At 59.1% G+C, this 19,446-nt stretch overlaps 1 protein-coding gene and 1 long non-coding RNA gene across 4 annotated transcripts in view; one reads left to right on the plus strand and one right to left on the minus strand.

Annotated features, from left to right (window-relative positions):
* Nucleotides 1–10,660, minus strand: part of SARDH (sarcosine dehydrogenase) — a 63,515-nt gene extending 52,855 nt beyond the window's left edge. Inside the window, exons 1-7 of one of the 2 annotated variants that reach the window (XM_060013836.1) lie at nucleotides 10,638–10,660; nucleotides 9,963–10,016; nucleotides 8,266–8,624; nucleotides 6,954–7,132; nucleotides 5,259–5,438; nucleotides 4,431–4,554; nucleotides 4,144–4,244 (exon numbers count right to left, since the gene is read on the minus strand). In XM_060013836.1, coding sequence (XP_059869819.1) covers nucleotides 4,144–4,244; nucleotides 4,431–4,554; nucleotides 5,259–5,438; nucleotides 6,954–7,132; nucleotides 8,266–8,596 — 915 coding nt within the window. In that variant the 5' untranslated portion in view covers nucleotides 8,597–8,624; nucleotides 9,963–10,016; nucleotides 10,638–10,660. The remainder of the gene's footprint in view (nucleotides 1–4,143; nucleotides 4,245–4,430; nucleotides 4,555–5,258; nucleotides 5,439–6,953; nucleotides 7,133–8,265; nucleotides 8,625–9,962; nucleotides 10,017–10,637) is intronic. The other variant, XM_060013834.1, reaches the window with a different exon arrangement.
* LOC132426955 (uncharacterized) lies at nucleotides 10,052–15,615 on the plus strand. Of its 2 annotated transcripts, none has more exons than XR_009519784.1 (3): nucleotides 10,052–10,437; nucleotides 13,480–13,620; nucleotides 14,029–15,615. It is a non-coding gene; the product is annotated as an uncharacterized lncRNA (long non-coding RNA). The 2 variants fall into 2 exon arrangements; XR_011246505.1 differs by lacking the exon at nucleotides 10,052–10,437 and adding an exon at nucleotides 11,246–13,294.
* The last annotated feature ends 3,831 nt before the right edge of the window (nucleotides 15,616–19,446 follow it).

A 19,446-nucleotide genomic window follows, 5' to 3' on the forward strand; every position in this document is an offset into this window, starting at 1 on the left:
TAGATAGATGATAGAGATAGATAGATGATAGATAGACAGACAAACAGATAGGTAGACAGACAGACAGATAGGTAGATAGACAGACAGATAGATAGACAGACAGACAGATAGATAGATGATAGACAGATACATGATAGAGATAGATAGATGATAGACAGACAGATAGATGATAGAGATAGATGACAGAGATAGATAGATGATAGAGTTAGATAGATAGATTGATTGATAGAGGTAGACAGATAGACAGATGATAGATGACAGACAGATAGACAGATGGATAGATGGATAGGAATAAAGAATTAGTCACAGCTACATAGGAAACTGAACAACCAAAAAAAAAACTATTAATAACTCCAGGAAACACGAAAAGTTGGACACTATTTGCTCAGGAGTTAACAATGTTCTCACTGTCATTATACTGCAAATACTACTGATTTAACCAATAAATGAATGGATAAACAAAACCGAAGCATTTTAGAAAGTGAGCGGAGTGGGAAGAGGCCACCCCACAGGGCTGCTCAGCACCGGGGGAACTGCTTCCTCTCAACCCTGCTCTCCGGTGCCCCTGCCCTGGAGGCGGACACATCTGATGTGACCCCTCCGCCCCACCTTCGAGGACACGCAGAGACCAAAAGGGATAACCTGGCAGATGCCCCTCCCTGCTCCTCCAGTCTCCTAGTGGCCTGGCTCCCCTGCAGAGCTGGACTAAGCATGTCTGCACTGATTGCAAGAAGGCCCCCGGGAAGCTCTCAGTAACCGAGCACTTCAGGAATAATAATAGTGAGAGGTTACCTCTGCTGTCACTACCACTCTAAAAACAAAACCAACAGAATGCCAGAGCTCCATAGAGCAGGAGAGCGGGGACACCTGCTGGCCAGGGAAGCCCCCGGCTTTCGTCCAGCAGGATCAGGGTCCCCATCTCCCTGCCTTGCAAGGCCCCAGCTGCCCCAGAGTGGCCAGCACAGGCTCAGCTCAGCCCCAAGGCATCCACAGGGTACCCTCACTGCTTCCTCCCTCCGGAAGCCCACCCTATAGGTGTAACACCAATTCCACTGGTGTCTCTGCCTCCTAATCTCAGCCCGTTCCTTCCATCTGCTTCTCCCGGCCCCATCTCCATCCAAATCTTGTCAGCTGCTTCCTCCAGGAAGCCCGCCCGATGGCGCCAGCCTTCCCTGCTCTCTTCCTCTGAAGCACCAGCTGGCTGGACCATCCCATGCCCTTAGTCACGGTCGGTCATCGTGGCCCTCACCTAATGAGCCCCTGCTATGTGCCAGGCACTGCGCTCAGCCCTTCAGCCCATCACTTGGTTCCTCCCTCAGCACCGCCCTAAGAGGTAGCTACCATTTTTACCCATTTGGCAGAGAAGGAAACTGAGGCTCAGGTGGCACCTTGACTCACCTGGCTGGGTAATGGGGGAGTTGGGATGCAGAGCCTGAGCACGGGCCCTCTCCCATTGCTCTGTGCCCCAACAGAGCAGTTTCTGCAAAAGTGGGTCGAGGATAGCGGGGATGCCAGATCATGAGGGAGCATCTGGGCCACCACGTTTGACAGACGCAGAGGCCAGGCCCAGAGAGGAAAGGGACAAGGTCACAGAGGAGCTGGGGGCAGCATTCGGCTAGGACCCAGGACGGGGACGGCTTCTCAGAACTGGGGTCCCTAGGGCAGCACAGCCCTCTGGCCACCCATAAAGAAGGATAAAGGGCATGTGGTCCAGGTGGCAAAGCCCTGAGCCCTCACTGGCCAGCCCGGGGCCAACACCACGAGGCCCAGATCTGGGCAGTTAAGTGTCCTGCTGCAGGACTGTCAACCCAGGGAGCGACCCGAGCAGCGGAAGACAGGCCCAAGTGTCAGGGGCCTCCCAGCATGAGCCGCAGAGCCCTGACTGCAGGAGCTGCCGTGGCCTAAAGGAGCTTGTTTTCTGACCCACCATGGCATCAGACCACGTGGGAGGTCAGGGTCAGAGGCCTGCCCTTCTCCCAGATTCAGGCTGCCCAGGTGTGGCCTCAGGAGAGGCTGGCCTCCCAGACTCCCCACATGGAGGGGAGCATGGGGAACTTGGCCCCCAGCCCCAAATCTCCTCTTTTCTCCTACAGAAGTCTCATAGATTCTGGGGCTGGTGGCCCTTTCCTGGAGCGCAGCCTGGGGTTCCCAGGACACACAGGTTGCTGGGTGAGGGCAGTGTTTGTGAGTTACATGAATAACCCCAGCCTGGCTCTGACCTTAAAATTCAGGGTGCGGGTCCCTGGGCCCAGAGTGGGCCCTGCTTCTCCCTGAAAGCCGCCTCAAAGCTGGGCATCCTGCACACCAGGACACGGAGAGACTGAGGCCCCAGTCCTGGGCTCTGTAGGACACAGCCCTGCTCTGCCCCCAGCCTGTCCCCAGCTTTAGCCCAGCCCCCGAGAGCCCACTGCGGCCTGAGGGCGACCCCTGGCGGCCGCGGGGGATATTTCCCACAGAACCAGGGCCAGGGACTCTTCGCACCAACAGCTGCAGTGATGCCTCTTTCCCTAGAGCCCCACCCAGAGGGCACACAGCAGCCCTGGGGAGGAGTGTGTGTGCTGGGTTGTATTAAACTCTTCCACGAACGGGGGAACCTTGTGTGTGTGGGGGTGGGGGGACAAGAGCGGCGGAGACCCCGGCCCCGCGGCAGCTTCCCTCACCCTCCGCCACTGGGTCCACCCAGCGGCCAGCCTGGTGACCAGAGGGAAGCCAGGCTTGTCCAGGGCAGCGGTGAGGTTCCCAGGCCCCTCTTTGCTGGAGCCTGACCCTAAACAAGGCCAGTCTGGTCTCTCACGCTCTCCCCACACCCACACCCTCAGGCCCGCTTCCCTGAACTGCCTGCAGTGCCCCGGCCGCCAGGCTCTGCGTCCTCCCCTTCTCCCCCTTGTTCTTTCTCTGCCACCCTTCAGATGCCTCAGAAGACCCTTCAGACATGGCCTCCGCCAGGGCACCTCCCTGGTCCATAGGCTGGGAGTCCCTATAGCCCCTGTGCTTGCCCCCTGGGAGCCCCTGTCAGCCTGTTTTAAAATAAATAATACCTTTACTTGTTTGTACCCTTCCCCCAGCTCACCTGGGCGAGAACTAGGTTCTTATCTCTGTTATAGTCCCAGTTTCTAGATGAGGGCTTGGAGCACAGAGCTTATCCAGTGAATGTTTGATGCAGAGAGGGGTGGGGAGGGAAGGTTAGATGGATTAATAAACGGATGGATGATGGAGGAATGGGTGGAGGGAGAGATGAATGGGTAGAGGGGGTGATGGCTGGATGGATACATGAGAGAAAGGACGGACAGATGAATGGATGGATAAATAGATGAATCAATGGATGGATGAAGGGCTAGAGGGAGGGAGGGATCGGAGGAGGGATGAATGGATGCAGCGATGGCCAGAGGAACAGAGGGAAGGAAATGAGTGGAGGGATAATGGATGGAGGGAGGGAGGGAGGGGGAAGAGGCTGGAGGGAAAGAGGAGTGGTCAGTGACAAGGCGACAGGAAGCCACCTGCCACCAGCACTGGAGAGGGGAGATAGAAGGGGAGGAGAGGGGAGGTAGAAAGGGAGGAGAGGGGAGGTAGAAAGGGAGGAGAGGGGAGATAGAAAGGGAGGAGAGGGGAGATAGAAAGGGAGGAGAGGGGAGATAGAAAGGGAGGAGAGGGGAGGTAGAAAGGGAGGAGAGGGGAGGTAGAAAGGGAGGAGAGGAGAGAGGGCAGGGGGCGCACAGCTCCCCTCTCCCCCACCGCCTCCTCTGGCAGAGGTGTCTCCAGGGCTCCCTGGGAGGTTCTGAGGGCCAGGGATCAATGTCCTCTGAGACTGGCACCCAGGGCACATTTGGGAGCATGCGAACATTCAGAGGTTCCCAGAAACACCTGGGGCCCAGAACATGGCAAAAGCCAGACTGGCCGCACCATGCAGTATGGGCTTGGGCATCAATGAGAAGCCCTGCTCCCAAGGCAAAGGGGGTCGGGACCCTCGGGTTATGCCTGTGCTACTTCACTTCATTCTCAGGCCACCCAAAACCTCCAGTCATGAGGAGTCCCATTTCACAGATGAGGCCACTGATGCTCAGGGCAATGAAGGAACCTGCAAGTGTTGGGCTTCGCAGCCAGGTCCGTGCACCACCCACTTGGTGCCTGAGGCCGTCTACTCACCTGGATCCCTTCAATGCGCTCGGTGACGACGTAGGCATGGTGCATGGCCACCAGCGGGACCTTGACGCCAGCCATCCGGCCCACGGCGCCTGCCCACACTCCTGCAGGCAGAGCACAGACAGCTCTGCTGGCACCTGGCGGGGGCCAGCCAGCTGGGCGCCTCTGCAGGCCTGTCTGCCATGGCAGTGACTCCCCAGGTCACGCCTGGGCCCCCACCCCTAAGTAAGGCCAGGTTTAGGGAGCAGCCGGGGTGGCCACTTGGGAGCCCAGAAGAAACGTGCTCCCACCTGCACAATTGACCACGCAGGGCGTCTGGATGGAGCCGTGCTCTGTCTCCACAGCCTCGACCCGCCGCACCCCAAAATCATCTGTCCGCACACTGATGCCAGTCACCGGGCAGTTCTCGATGACCTGAGAGCGAGAAGAGCTGCTTCCAAAGCCATGTGGGTGCTCTGAGCACTGACCACCTACCCTCTCCTACCTCCAGCCCAGGCGGCACCCGGGACACCTGCTTCTGCTCAGGCAGGCTTCATGTGACCCCACTGGGGAAATGGGGTGACCACAGGGTGGAAACTAACTCCACGTGTTCCTTGACTTGGAGAACTCGTCCCCCCAGACAGAGGCTTTTTTTGAAAAAAAGAAAAGAGAAGGAGGGCTCATTTGACGGACAGGTGCTTGCGGTAAAAGGTCACATACAGTGCAGTTTGCTTCCAGTTGACTTACACATACATCTTCATAGAAAAGTACTTGCAGTAAAACTACAATGTCAACATTGGTTACCTCTGGGGGATCCTCATTTCTTCTGTCTTGCTTATTTGTCTTTTCTAATCTTTCCTACAACTACGTGTGTATTCGAGACAAAAGAAGATAAAATTTACAAGAAGAGATTTGGGGCGGGTTCACTCTTCCAGCAGGGCCAGACCTCGGGGAAGGGAGGAGAGCTGACCTGGGGGACAAACCTGAGGCCGGTCGGCCTCTGCAGGATCGGATTAGAGGCTCAGGTCCTATGTGGAGCAGAGAGAACGGCACGTGTTCTCTTGCCTTCTGGTCTTGGGGTTCTTAGGCAGGAGGGGTGGGCTGGGAGCAGGGGACCCAGGGCCGGAAGGCCATTGTACCTGTGCTCCGCGGGCAGTGGCAGCTCTGGTGAGGGCGGTACAGGTGCCGGCGGGGTCCATGGTGCCGTCATGAGGCACGTACAGGGTCCCGTAGAGGTCATCCACATTCATCAGCGGATACAGGGCCTTGGTCTCTGCCGGGCTCAGCACGTGGGACTCCACGCCATAGGCCTTGCCCAACTGGGGGACCCAGAGGAAAGTACTTGAGCCCTCGGGGAGCAGACCCCCTTGGCCACTCTCCTCCCCATCTGGGCCTCCAAGGGTCAGTTCAGACCCTTTGTCCCCCAGGAACCCTTAGCCGGCCACCGTGCCCCAGCGGCCCCCATCCCTCGGGCCAGCTCCGAGAAAGAGTCAGGAGCCCAGGTAGTGCTCGGAAGCAGGTTCTGGGGCCCTCCCGCCTCCCCCATCCAGCTCTAACATGAGCCATGTGACGTGGGGCAAGTTGCTAACGTCACCTGGGGGAATGGGGGTGATAATGGTTTATGGGGTTGACACCTTTAAAGAGCTTAGACCAGTCCCTGGCACATAAGGATTTACTGTATAACATAAATAAAAATAATCCCCATACGTCTGATAGTTTGAGCTTCAACCAGGTTTGAGGGTCAGACCAGCTCCCCAGACGAGAGACCGCTGCAGTCCTCGGTCCCAGGCCCCACACCCCCGGCTCATTTGATTGGCCCAAGGGCAGCCAATCAAATGCCCCCAGGCATCCATCCGTCGGGACAGGCTCCGCCCAACTAGAGATGAGCTGAGCCAATCAGATTCTCTCTCCGAGCAGTGGGACTGAAAAGCTGCAGAGACCTCGCTCAGCACTTGAGCTGAAAGGTTGCCTGGGCACCTTTGGAGCCTCCATCGCAGCTGATGAGTGAGCAAGGCGGCGGGGGTGGGGGGGGGGGAGAGGTGGGGGGGGGGAGAGGTGGGGGGGGAGAGGTGGGGGGGAGAGGTGGGGGGGAGAGGTGGGGGGAGTAGGCAGAATGAGGCCACCTCCTAACCCCAGAGACCCAGCCCGTTCTAATGAAGCCAGGTGCCGCTGCTTCCGCCTGGGCAGAGGCGCTCGGCATCCCTGTGACAATGTACCTCTGCTACCCACACAGGCCTCTCTGCTCGCTGGGCCCTGAGCCGCTCTTCAGTTGGTGCTCAATAAGGAATGACCTGCTGGAGGAGCCAGTCTCTGCCACGCCCTGGAATTTGGGGTCCGGGCCTGGCTGCTCTGGGTGAAGAATCAACTCTCCACCCCAGCAGAGGGCCTTCCACAGCGGAAGGCTTTCTCTGCCGTCTCGCCCCCAATGGCGTTCCCTCAGCCCCGCCAGCGGTGCCGGGAGAAGGGTGGTCCTTCCTCCTGGGTACTGCAGTTTCTCATCATGCATCCTGGCTCCTGTGAGCACCGTGCCTGCCGATAACTCCCGGTTATCGGGCCTCTCCTGCCTCGAGGCTCGGCAAACGGTGCTGCGCAACGCAACGGTCCCATTTTAAAGGCGAGGATGCCGAGGCTCGGAGGCAACGCCGCTCGGCCCAGGTGCCCGACCAGCAAGGGCAGCACCAGGGCTTGAACCCAGATCTGTCGGGGCTCCTTCCCTGTGCTACGCTGCCCCACCCACCACCGGCAGGGGGGCACACACCAACACGAGCCGCTCACTCGCCCGGGCGGGAGTGCACCCAGGACATGAGTCCCCGCCCTGGCAGGGGTGCACCCACCGACATGAGCCTCTTGTACTCATCCAGACGCTGCCGGTTGGACGCGATGAACAGGCCCCCGTTCTGGATCCAGCCCGTGTGCAGCCCCGTCTCCTCCCCCAGGTCGCGGCTCACCACGCGCCTCGTGTGGGCCAGAAGCTCCACCTCCACGTCGCTAGGCCGCAGCTGCCACAGCAGGCCTGGCGGGGGAGGGGCGGGGCGCCGTCAGCCCCAGCGCTGCAGTGCGGCACCCCGGCTCCTCCCAGCAGGCCCGGGCTCCTGAAGACCAGGCAGTGGGCGGGGAGCGTCTCTGCAGGCCATGGAGAGCCCCGAGCGGCTGATGAGCAGGAAGTGACGGGGTCAAAGCTGAGTTCCAGGACGTCGCCCTGGGGCAGCTCAGAGCGTGACGATACCCAAGGCTCCCGTTTATGGAGCACCTCCTGTGTACTGAGCCTATCACTGGGTGACAGAGCGGTCCTGGGAGGCAGGCGTGACTATTTTATAGTGAAATTAAGGTGGTACCAAACGGCTCTGTGCCCAGGATCACAGGACGGGTGATGATGGGGCCGGGACCCCAACCCAGGACTGACTGAGGTCCAAAGGCAGCCCCTTCACCAACAAAGCTGCTCCCTTCCGAGCAGAGTTTGGGGAGCGGGGGGGCCGGGGAGAGGTAGCAGTGGGGGAGAGGCTGTGTGGGCCCAGCCGAGACAGGATGGTGGGTAGGCAGGGGCAGTGGCGCGCAGGGCCGGCTGTGTCAGCTCTCAAGACACGTGATGCCTGAACCTCTTCTCAGCCCCACATCCAGCGACATCAGGCTCACATTGGCCAAAGTGGGAGCGTTTTCCCCACAGAGCCTGGCAAACTCAACGCAGGGTTAAGGCAAAAGGTTGGCTGCCCTGGGGACATGCGCACAGTAGGTGCTTTTACTGTATGCCCACTGGCTAGCTGGCTGAGAACCATGGTGCCCACGGAGGACACCCCCTGATGGCCCCTTCCCCGTCCATCCTCTGCACCCCGTGGACGGCGCTCACCCCGGGTAGCTCCGTCCAGGGAAGGGGCTTCTGCTCTTTGAATACACAGCTGCCTGGGCTCCCAGCTCTGGTCTCTGCTCTGCCCTCCAGGATCCCCCAGTCAGTGTCTGCTCCCTCCTCCCCTCCGCAGCTCTTCAGAGACTCAGGGGGCACGCAGGCTCACCCTCAGAAGGACCCCGCGTCTTTTCCCCATGTCCTCCCCCTCCAGCTCAGCTGCCTCTAACAGGCCTCCGGCTGCCAACCCAGAGCTGGCCCCTGGCTGAGCCAGTCCCTCCCGCCCCCACGTGCACCCAGGCCCCTACCCGCCGTGTGCCAGGTGGTCCCGGAGGTCAGCCGCTCCCGTTCCAGTAGCACCGCCCCGCTCACGCCCAGCTTGGCCAGGTGGTAGAGGGTCTGGCAGCCCAAGCTGCCCCCGCCGATGACCACCACATTGGCTGTGCTGGGCAGGGGCCGGCTTGGGCCCTGGGCGCCTGCCCGGGGGTCCCGGGCGTCTTTCAGGGTCTGCTGGTAGGGCACACTCTTCTCAGGGCTGGGTCGGGCCCCGCTGCTCAGGAGTCGCAGCCCCAGGCCCTGGGCAGGGCTCCGGCGAGGACAGGTGGCGGCCACACGCAGGGCTCGGCTCAGCAAGGCCATGGGGACTCGGCTTGAGCACCGCAGGGAGCTGGGGAGAGAATCGGGGCTGCCTGGGGCACAGAGGGCTCTGTGCAAGTGAGCCCCAGGGCCCCCGCGCTGTCACCCTCCGGCCGTCCTCCTGCCACCCACCCACGTCACGTGTGCACCTGTGCATTTGTCCACGTGTACTGAGGGCCTCGTACGCTACAGGCTCTGGCTGGGCCCAGGGGAGACCACAGTGGGGGCAGGAGGGGGGCAGTGTGCGTGGCGGGGCAGGGCTGCAGGGCTGCAGGGCTGCAGGGCCACAGGGTGGGTGGCGGGGAGCCTGGGGCAGGGACACCCAACCCTCCAGCCTGTACCCAACACGCCCTCCGGGGCAACTCCCGTCTCAGCCCCAGACAGAAGTTATTTCTGCCACGTTGACTCCACAGCCCTTTGGGACCCGAGGCAGAAGGTGAGCAACGCAGCGGCGTCCAGGCCCCCGGCTCCCTCGGGCCATCTCGAATCCAGGTAGGGACTCGGAGGATGGGCAACCAGCCTCCCTCCTCCTCGGTGACCTCCCAGTAGCCTGCAGGGCTCACCTTGCATCCCTCCCCGGTCAGAAGAGCCTCATAATTCGAAGAAGAAAAGTGTGACGGGGCCCCACCTTCTAAGGAGACAGGATGCAGCAGATGTGTCTCCCCGGAGGCGAGGAACACAGGGGAAAGGACACCTCAGAGAGGCTCCTGGGCCCACTCGTGGGATCAGCAGGAAAAGTAAGAGGGGTTTGGCTGTGGTCGAGGGACTGAGGTGGGTCCCGCACCTACGTTAATAGCCGTGATTGGTATCAATTAGCCAGTTAATTAAGACCACTTCCATTTCCAAGCATGTGCCACGTGGCAAGCCGGGAACACGCGTTCTCTCTGCTCGGAAGTCAAGATGACTGTTGTCCCCATTTCACGGAGGGGGGAGACTGAGGCCCAAGGAGGCCCGCCAAGGTGACCAAGGTCACAGGGCCGCCGTGTGGCCAAGCCTGCTGGCTGTCCTGCCCCCTCCCGAACTCCCAGTCCGCAGACATCTCGGGGCCTGGTCTGGGGGAGGAGAGGCTGGGGGGGGACCCACTGCCACACCCTTTCCCACCCTCACAGGTGGGCACTGCCCACCGCACCCCCTCCGCTCCCCCGCAGGCACCCGGGCTCTCAGGTTGGTCAGGGCTGCCCTGCCCTCACCACAGAGACCCCCCCCCAGGGGGTAGGGGCAGAGGAGGGAGCAGGCAGGGGTGAGTTGAGGGGCTTCGGGGTGGGGGGTTGGAGGCTGGGGCCGGGCACCCCAGTCCCTCCGTCAGCTCTGCCCCGCTTCAGGCGCCCTGGGCACGGGGAGGTACAGCCCGGCTCGTGTCTGCACTTACCTTTCGTCCTTGGATTTCCTTAACCTTCCAGGAGCCGCCAACAGTGAGGACCTACTGTCGGAAACTCAGCTTCACGTGGGTGCCCAGGAAGCCTTTCCAAGGCCAGGCATCTGCCCGCCCCCTGCCCCACCCCCTCCTCCTGGCCTCTGACCCAGACTCCTTCTTCCCTCCCCCTGTGCCAACGCGGGGGCTGCCACGGGCTGCCACGTGCCGCCACGTGCCTCTTCCCGGCGCTTGGCCAGTCCCGTTCTCCCACCCAGGCTGGGGGTAGAGGGGGCACGGCCCCAGCAGGGGCAGCCCAGTGCCCTCCCGCCAGGGCAGCTGCTTCCACATTGATCTGCACTTCTGCCCCCTCCAACTCTCTCCCACCCGCGTCCACAGCCTGACCATTCATTGCCAGCGTTCGGGGTCAGACAGACCGGGTTGGCCTCGTGCTGTTAAGCGGGGCGGCCCAGAGAAGCCCTCCCCGCAGGCGGTAGGATGACGGGCCCGGCAGTGGGGGGATGGAGGGAAGGTCCAGGCACAGGCCTCAGCGGGAGAAGAAGGGCTGGGAGGGTGTCCAGGCCCCCTGGCCTCCCCCAGAGTGTCCCATGGTCGTGCCCAGCCAGCTCTGGGCCTGTCCCCACCCCGCCAGCCCAGGGAAGGGCCTGGGCCCTGCCCTCCCGAGGGCTGTACCTCCGGCCGGCCACTGCCCCTGGGCCCCGAGTGGCCTGCCAGTGCCGGGCCCAGTGGCTGCAGCAGTGCCGTCACCTCCTTCCTCCCCAGCAACAGCCAGGCGGGAACCCGGGGCCAACCCCGCCCCCACCCCCCGCTGGCCCCGCCCCTGGAGGCGCTGCCCGCCCCCATCCCACCCCCACCCTTGGCTGGGGCAGGATGCACCGCCCACGGCCAGGCTTCTAGGAGGCGGGCTGGGCACAGCCAAGCGGGCAGTTCTGAGGGCAGCAGCGCCAGGGCAGGCGACCTCTCCCCCTCCTCCCTAAAACAGGGGTCACAGCGTTCTGCAGATGAACCCGTGCACCCCTGCCTGCCTGTGCCCGCCATGCTCCCCGTGCCAGAAGGGAGCTTAGCACGGCCAGGTGGGCAGAAAGTGCTGGGTCAGCAGCAGCGTCGTGCCGGGGCTGGGGCTCCTTGGTGGGGTGATCCAGGGCCTTAGCACAGAGCTGCCTGTCCAGCCTCAGCTGCTCACCCCCAGGGAAGGGGCGCTCACTGCCCTCGGAGGCAGGTCAGGAAGTCTGGGTTGCCCGCACCACCAGCACTGGACAGCGCTCCTGACCTGTCTGCCCTCCAGAGCTCCCAGATCCTTCTGTTTCTGGGCGAGACATCCGTGAGCCTCTGGCTTTTCCACTTCACAGCGACCAGCTTCCCAGGGCAGGGATGCCTGCCTCCATTTGACTGTTGGGGGCACCAGGGCCCAGAGAGGGGAGCCAGCTTGCCTCGGGTCACACAGCAAGCTAGTGGGGGAGCCAGACCAAGCCTGCAGTCAGACAGACGGAGTGGGGCCTCAAGCTAGGTCTAGGGCGTCTGGTTTGTGCTCAGGCAGAAGATGCCCAGAGGAGACGTCCAGAGGAAATCTGGAACGAGTAAGTACGTCCACCTCTGACTGTGCAAAGAATCAGAATAGGTGCTGATGTAAAATAGGACCTCCTCCTCCCACTGGGTCAAAGAAAGTATTTAAATTTCTGTCAGTGAACAAAATAGTAATGCCAGCTGCTAATACAGGGAGTGACGGAGGCACGATACTGTGATTAATACAGACAAACAAATATGTGTGTACTTATTCCCACTGGGCTGTCCAACTGTCTTACTGCCAATTTGTCTGCCCTCTACATTTACTGAGCACCTACTGTATGCAAAGAACTGCAGGGAGACCCAGAGGCAACTATGACCCATTCCCTGCCCTTGAGGGCCTCAGGGTCCAGGAAGAAGATGGAGGCAGGGAGGGGCAAGGCGACCACGAGGCTGGCTGTGTTGGGGGGTGGTCCTGAACAAGCTGTTCTTCTTTCCAGCAGAAACCCAGGAGGCCATCTCGGAGGAGGTGGCTGGGGGCTCTGGCCTATGTGCTGTCGCCATTATGGGGACAGAGACTTTCACTCCCCCCACCCGGCCTCTCTGGAGGAAGGCTGGCTCCACCAGCACAAGGCTTCCCGGGGCAGTGCTGGGGTCCAGGGCAGAGAGGACAGCAGCCTGGTCACTCAGCAGATGGCAAGCTTGGCCTTGCAGCCCGAGGCAGGGGTGCCCTCCCTGGATGGGGTGAAGGACAGGTCAGAGAGGGCTAGGAAGGAGCATGACCATGTCCTCCTCAGACCCGTAGACACGAGATGCCCAGGCGAGGGACACAGTAGTCACTGCAGCCCCAGGACAGCAGCCGAGGCAGCCCAGACCTCTCTTGCCCTCTGCTCAAAGACAGGCAGCTGTTGCAAAATTGTCCCAAGCAAGCGGGCAGCACAGTCCCCCTGGACTTTGGACGAGGGGTGGTGGCTGGAGGCCTGGGCTTGCCTGTGGGTCAGCGTTGTAGGATTCGTCATCGATTGGGTGCTGCTTGGGTCTGGAAGAGGGCCAAGGTCAAGAGGTGGGCAGGCTCCAGCTAGGGGCCCTGGGCCAGGGTCCTGCTGCCAGGCTGCTGCGCCATCTGGGCTGGTCTCCCTTCGAGGAGCCTCTTTCCCCATCTGGGAAGCAGGGACTGGAACCCCCGGGCTGTCAGTTTCAGGGAATTTTTGTAAGTTTCTCTGCATGTTATTACCAGGCCTGAGACACCTCCTTCTGGCCCAGACTGGCCCTCTCCACAGCCCCGGCCAGCCCTCCACACCCACCTGCTGGCCAGGCTCCCAGGGCAGAGGGAGGCGTCTGCAGGCCGCCCTCTGACTGGGCAGACGTCCAGGGTGGAGCAAGGGGACTGGCCAGAGGAGGAGGTTCCTCCTCGGAACTCTGCGTGTGGCCCTGCAGAGGAGGGACATTAAGTAACCAGCCAACAGTACCTGGCCACAGCTGACCCAGCCACACCTGGTACCGGCCCCATTTGCCCCTGAGCCTTGCCCCAGGGCACACCTATGGGGGGGGCGCGAGGGGGGCCAGCAGTGTGCTGACTGCTTCATGTGTGTCATCTCAGGGGAGGGAGGAACACTGTTGCCCATTGTAGAGATGAGAAAACCAAGACAACACAGCTAATGGGCACCAGACCCGGGCAATTCATGGACCAGGGAAGTTTCCAGAACAACTGTTGAGGGCTGCATTTGCACTGCCAAGATTTTATTTTTCCAATAAGAACCTTAAAAAAAAAATGACATCAACTCCCTGCCCATGCCTTCGTGAAGACAATGTTTTATTATCTGGGGGTAAGTGGTGGTCCTTCCAGAGAGGCAGGTGGGTGCCCCTCCCCCTAGACGCACATGCCGACGGCAGGTGAGGACGGCTGCGGGCTGCAGCCACCTGGGCCCTACCTCCACACACACACAGCGGGCGTGGGCAGCTGCGTGCCAGGGCCTTGAGGCTCTCACTTCACTCCGTCATTTCTTTCCAGCGTTATTTGTGATGGAAACAAATGTAGGGCTGGAACTGGTCACTCCGGCCGCTGAGCCCGTGTGGGCGGGGCCGGCACCAAGATCCAGACAGCAGGGGAGAATGGGCCTTCCCAGGAAACATCGTCCCCTGGTGGCCACATGTGAGTATGACACCCCCGGGAACGCCGGACCCAGAGACTGGGGATGCAGCCCCCTGGACAGGGACTGTCCCCAAAAGGGGACCTGCAGACGGGCAGGGAGGTGGATCCCCACTGGGAGTGACAGCCTGGGCTCTGTCTGGCTGTCCCGCTGTCCTCCACACGGAACACTCCCCTGGCAGGGAGCTTCCTTACTGAATACCGCCGGCTATCTCTGAGTGCTGTGTGAGTGTCCCCCTCTGCGACTGGGATGTGTCCACTTCTCCCCATAATTCTGTGTGTTTTTGCTTTATGTATTTTGAAGCTATGCTGTGAAGTGTATTAACCTCCAGGACTGTCATAGCTAATCGTTGTTAGCGAGCATCCTTCTGCAGTGGGGTGCCGCTAAACGTTTAACACTTGGCTCTCCAGGCGGGGAGCGCTGGCTGACTTCTGCCGTGTACATGCCCCCACCAGGGCCAATTTCAACCTGCCGATGAGAAGGACGCCACCGAATAGAGACCTGGGAAGAGGCTACACCCTCAGCTCCCACGAGCTGGCACCAGCCGGTTCCAGTGCGCCCACATAGGTTTTAGGTGCATGTGTGGGTTCTCTTTTTCTAGGGAAAGGAAAAGATCAAAACTAAATTGTTAAGGAAAATAAATTCATCAACTTGTGACTAAGGAACAGGAGTCTGAGTTAACCCACAAGGGTTGTAAAACCTTCTCAGTAAAGCTCCCCAGTGCCACCCACTCAGAGCAGGGGGAACCAGCCACCCTAAGACAGCATCTGAGCCAGAGCCGTCATTTTAAAACCCTGTAATCTGTGCACATTTAATACATTTGTAATTTTCTTGGAAAATTTGGAAAAATTACTTTTCCAACTTGGAAAAATTACTTTTTTAAAAAACAAACGGAGGCCACACACTTTATGTCTGAATATTTTATTTAATTTTGGCTCGTCGCGCAGCATGAGGGATCTTAGTTCCCCAACCGGGGATCAAACTCGTGCCCCCTGCAGCGGAAGCGCAGAGTCCTAACCACTGGACCGCCAGGGAATTCCAAAATGACATTTTAAATAGATAAGTTGAAAATGCTTAACGGAGACATAAAACTTTTGTTCAAGGAATCAATGTTTTGTTCCAGCCTGAAAGAAGGACTATGTGTGAAAAGAACAGCTACTTCCAGCCCTCTGCTTTTGCAATGCAAGCTATCAAGGTCACAAATTTTGGTTCAAGTTCAGCTTTAGTATTAGTCGACAAGTTTTGTTATGGAGTATTTTTTTTTTAATTTATTTTATTTTTGGCTGCGTTGGGACTTCGTTGCTGCGCGTGGGCTTTCTCTAGTTGCGGCGAGCGGGGGCTACTCTTCGTTGCGGTGCGCGGGCTTCTCACTGCGGCGGCTTCTCTTGTCGCGGAGCACGGGCTCTAGGCGCGTGGGCTTCAGTAGTTGTGGCTCAGATTAGACAGAATCAGAGAAAGAGTAGCCCCTCCTGCACCCCAGGATCTGCAGGGCAGGGCAGTGAGCATTCCCAGACAACTCCCATAAGCACTGGAACCCAAGGAGTTTGCTTGCACTTCTCCCTCTGACAAGGCCATTTTCTCCTGCTCCTACTATAAGAAGGTAGCCTTAGGGTAGGGGTGACGGTGTCATCCTCTGGAATGCAAACACACTGTGTCTCCGCCAGCAACACTGCCTTCTAGGCTCGCCTTGCAAACGTCTCCCAACAGTGCTTCTTCCTTGACCCACGCCATGTCATGCTGTGGTGTCCAGTCTCAGCCCAGCTGCCCGATGGTCCCAAAGTTTGATGACAGGTCTAGAAGCTTCGTTTGTCTAACTGGCTTGGTTATTTTTCACGGTTCCTTGGCCATTACACACAGTTCCGATCCCTTTTAGGCTGATTTTAAGCACAATTATTTTGTAGTCTGCTTGTGGATCCAATGCAGTGGCCTGTGGTTTTTGCTACCCATTTCCTTGTTACCTATGCTTTGGGACAGTGAGTGTGTATTTCTTGGAACTTTCCCTCAGGGACTATTTGAGGCTGAAATTGAAAGCGGATTCTTCCAGAGATGATTTGCGTTTCCTTTTTCCGGGCACTCAGGCGTATCCACAACCTGTGATCCTGCTTTACGCTCTCAGCTCCTGGTTTTTCAGACCCGCAGGAAGTGCAAATTCAGGCGGCAACCTTCTTAGGTGCCAAGTTAGAGTTACACGTGGTATGTGTTTCCTAGGGCTGATGTAACAAAGGACCACAAACAACAGCGATTTATCCTCACAGTTCTGGAGGCCAGCAGTCCGAGATCAAGGTGTCAGCAGGGCCGGCCGCTTCTAAGGGCCCTAAAGGAGGACCTGCTTCCGTCTCACAGCCTGTTCTCCCTGTGTGCACGTCTGTCTCTCTGTCCAAATTTCCCCTTTTTATAAGGATACCAGTCATATTGGATCAGGGCCCACGCTCGTGATCTCATCTCAACATGACTACACCTGCAAGGACCCTATTTCCAAATCTGGTCACTTTCACAGGTACTGGGACTTCATTGTATCTCTTTGGGAGGGATAGAGTTGGACCCATAACACGTCCTCAGGGAAGTTTTTGCTTCTCCCTCCACCCATTGTCAAGGTCCAAGAAAAAGAATTTTCTCTGCCGTCCATGATGGCTGTGGTGGCTACAGCCGTGGTGAGCTCCCAGTCGTCTTGACGTGTAGAGTGAGGTCCACTGGGGTCCCAGCTTCAAGAAAGAGCTCACCTATTAGATTTGGTACTTTGGTGGGGGGCTGGGCTTTGTCCCCTCTCCTCCACACCCAGCCGGGCTCTATGAACTGGTGGTACTCAAGCTCTCACTAGGTTGGGCGAGGGAGTCAGCTGACCTCTCTGGACTCCTGCCTACACTCACCTTTTGGCTTCTGAGTGTTTCTTCTTCATTACCGGCTCACTGATGAAATCAGAAACACTTTCCCACCGCTTTTGTTGTGCTTACAAGAGAGACTGGTCAGAGTATCCAACGTACCGTTGTAGGCCGAATAAATGGCCCCCCCCCCAGAGACGGACGGCCACATCCTAATGTCTGGCACCTGTGACCACGTTACCTCTCACGGCAAAAGGGACTTTGCAGGTGTGATGACAGCGAAGGACCTTGAGATGGATTATGTGGGCGGGACCCATCTGATCACGTGTCCTTAAAAGTGGAGAACCTTTCCCAGCTGTGGTCAGAGGGAGACAGAGAGATGTGACCACAGAAGGGTCGGCTATACAACCCCGCTGGCTTTGAAGATGGAAGAAGGGGTTATGGTCCAGGGAATGCAGACGGCTTCTAGAAGCCGGAAAGCCAGGAACAGATTCTCCCCTAAAGCCTCCAGAAAGGAACAGCCCCGTGCAGCACCTTGATTTCAGCTCAGGGGGACCTGTGTGGGGCTCCTGTAACCCACGGAACCCTACGACGACAGCGTGTGCTGGTAATTTGTCATGGCAGCAACAGAAAGCCCATCTCCCGACCCACCGCCGGAAACAGACACCAAGCCTCTTCTTTTCAGGCAGCGCCCATCACCTCTACATGAGCTGTGATGAAACTGGACTATTTGCTCTTCCCTACCCTTCCTCTCTCATCTCCATCCAACTTTTGTTCATTATCTCTTCTTTCTTAGTGTTTATCTTTATGCTGTTCAGCATACTTACACCTCTATTAGTTTTCAGGTTTCAAGACCAGGTCTTGACTTCTACCTGGAAAAGATGAGAAAACCAGTGCACCTATGCTGCTTCTCACCTCCTGTCTTTTTCTCTTCCCAGCGCTTTCCTGAAATCATTTTGACATTCGTTCTCTCTAAGGGACAGGGTTTAGAATCGTTATATTAGGTTCTGAAACCGAATCTTCACCTTGTCTGAGACGTGTTCCTGCAGATAGAGGTTCAACATCCCCCCGACCCTGCGGTGGCGCATTCCCCCTCCTCCGGCTCCAGGTTGGACCCCGGTCGTTTCTGTAAGCAGCGCTCCCACGCGGGACAGTCCCTGCGAGGCTGCGGGTGGGACGTGGCCTCCTTGCTGCCTCCCGTTTAGACATTGTGAGCACGAAGCCTTGGGCGCACTGACGGGCGGAGGTCCAGGGCAAACCCAAGCTGTTCTCCCGGTTAAGGCACCTGATCTTTCGCTTGCTGCCCTATGGATTTTATTTTCTCTTTGAAGCCCAGGGTTAACCATTCTGTGTTAATTCATTCTTTTACTTCTGGAAAGTTTAAAAAAAACACATTGAAGTATTTGTCCTGGTCCGTGATCTTGTTTCGATCCACGTGTGTTAGAGTTCCCTGGCCTGTGAGGACCTGTGGCTGATGCCGTGCGTGTTAGAATCCCAGGTCCCAACCCAACCCCAGCTGGCCCGAGAGCCTAGAGGCTGCCCTGGCGTTGGCTCCCGGTAGCTGCTCTGCTCCAGGTCTCTGCTCTCCGGGATGGGCCCCTTCTCTCAAGCTCAGCCTTGCATTCTGTGTCTTCCAGGGTGTCCCTGTCAGCAGTGGTGGAGTGGCGGGTAGCAGCTCTGCTCCAGGTCTCTGCTCTGCGGGATGGGCCCCTTCTCTCAAGCTCAGCCTTGCATGCTGTGTCTTCCAGGGTGTCCCTGTCAGCAGTGGTGGAGTGGCGGGTAGCTGCTCTGCTCCAGGTCTCTGCTCTGCGGGATGGGCCCCTTCTCTCAAGCTCAGCCTTGCATGCTGTGTCTTCCGGGTGTCCCTGTCGGCAGTGGTGGAGTGGCGGGTCTTCCGGGGTGTCCCTGTCGGCAGTGGCGGGTAGAGGCGTCCACGTCACCTCAGCAAATGGGTTGTTTCCTTCCTTCGCCCAGGGAGTGTTTCTCAGACTCTGGACACAAGAGGCCTCCACAGTGGCCCTGCCCAAGGGGAGTCTGCGGTCGTCAGAATCAAGGGGCAGGACACTCAGTGCCCCTAAGAGCCCGCAGGCAGCCACCCTCAGAGACCGGGAGCACACGGCTCCCACCTGCTTCCCAGCGTCTGGGGTAACCTCAGGCGGGCAGGCCTGTCCTCGCTGGGCCTGCAGCCCGTCCACACGCAGGCCTGGGGCTTCCCACCCTTTTCCAGTCTGGGCCCCTCAGCGGGTGCTGCTGGTGCCCTCCCCAAGGGCCCCCAGCCCCATGTTCACCCGCAGCTGCCCCTCAGGCCGCCACAGCTCTCTGCTCCCCAGCCTGGAGCTTTCTCCAGGGCCGTCCAAGCTCAGGGCAGCTGAGTGCCGGCCCAGGGGCTGGTCAGCGAGGGTCTGGGCCTTTCCATCCCCTACGTGTGGACACGAGAACTCAGAACTAGAGGCTGGTTCTTGGGGAGGCGGTATGGGAACACCTGGCCTCTCGGGGGACTCAGGCCTGAGAGATTCTCAGAGAGGGGGCGGTCCGCCCATCTGGTTCTCGGGGCACCAGCTTAAGCCAGGCTCCGAGTCTCCCTCGGCCCTCACCGCCCCAAGGTGGGTCCCGTCCGGTCCCATCTCTGCAGTAACAAGACCCAACATTCTCCAGGCTGTGCACCCAGCCCAGGTCCTGCATCTGCAGCCCCCGGTGTGGCCAGGAGTGGCCACATGCCCAAGCCTGGGTAGGGAGAGTAAGGGGAAGCGCTGTGTCGGCTTCTGCATCTGCCCACAGCCTCGATGGCAGCAGCTCTGGCAGCCACCTTGGACCACGAGGTAACAATGAGGAAGGAAGCGCGTGCTGAAGATGAGGGGAGTCTGGGGTGTGGCGGGGGCCCCAAGCCACCCTGGGCTACCACCTCTGCACTGCTTCCCCGTAAGGGAGAAGGAAGTCTCTACCGCACTGTTCTGATTTCCTCTACCACAGGCCACAGAGTCACCCTCCGGAGAGATTATTTTTATCTCC

The sequence above is a fragment of the Delphinus delphis genome, chromosome 6 (genome assembly GCF_949987515.2).
Source record: "Delphinus delphis chromosome 6, mDelDel1.2, whole genome shotgun sequence".
Taxonomy (NCBI): domain Eukaryota; kingdom Metazoa; phylum Chordata; class Mammalia; order Artiodactyla; family Delphinidae; genus Delphinus; species Delphinus delphis.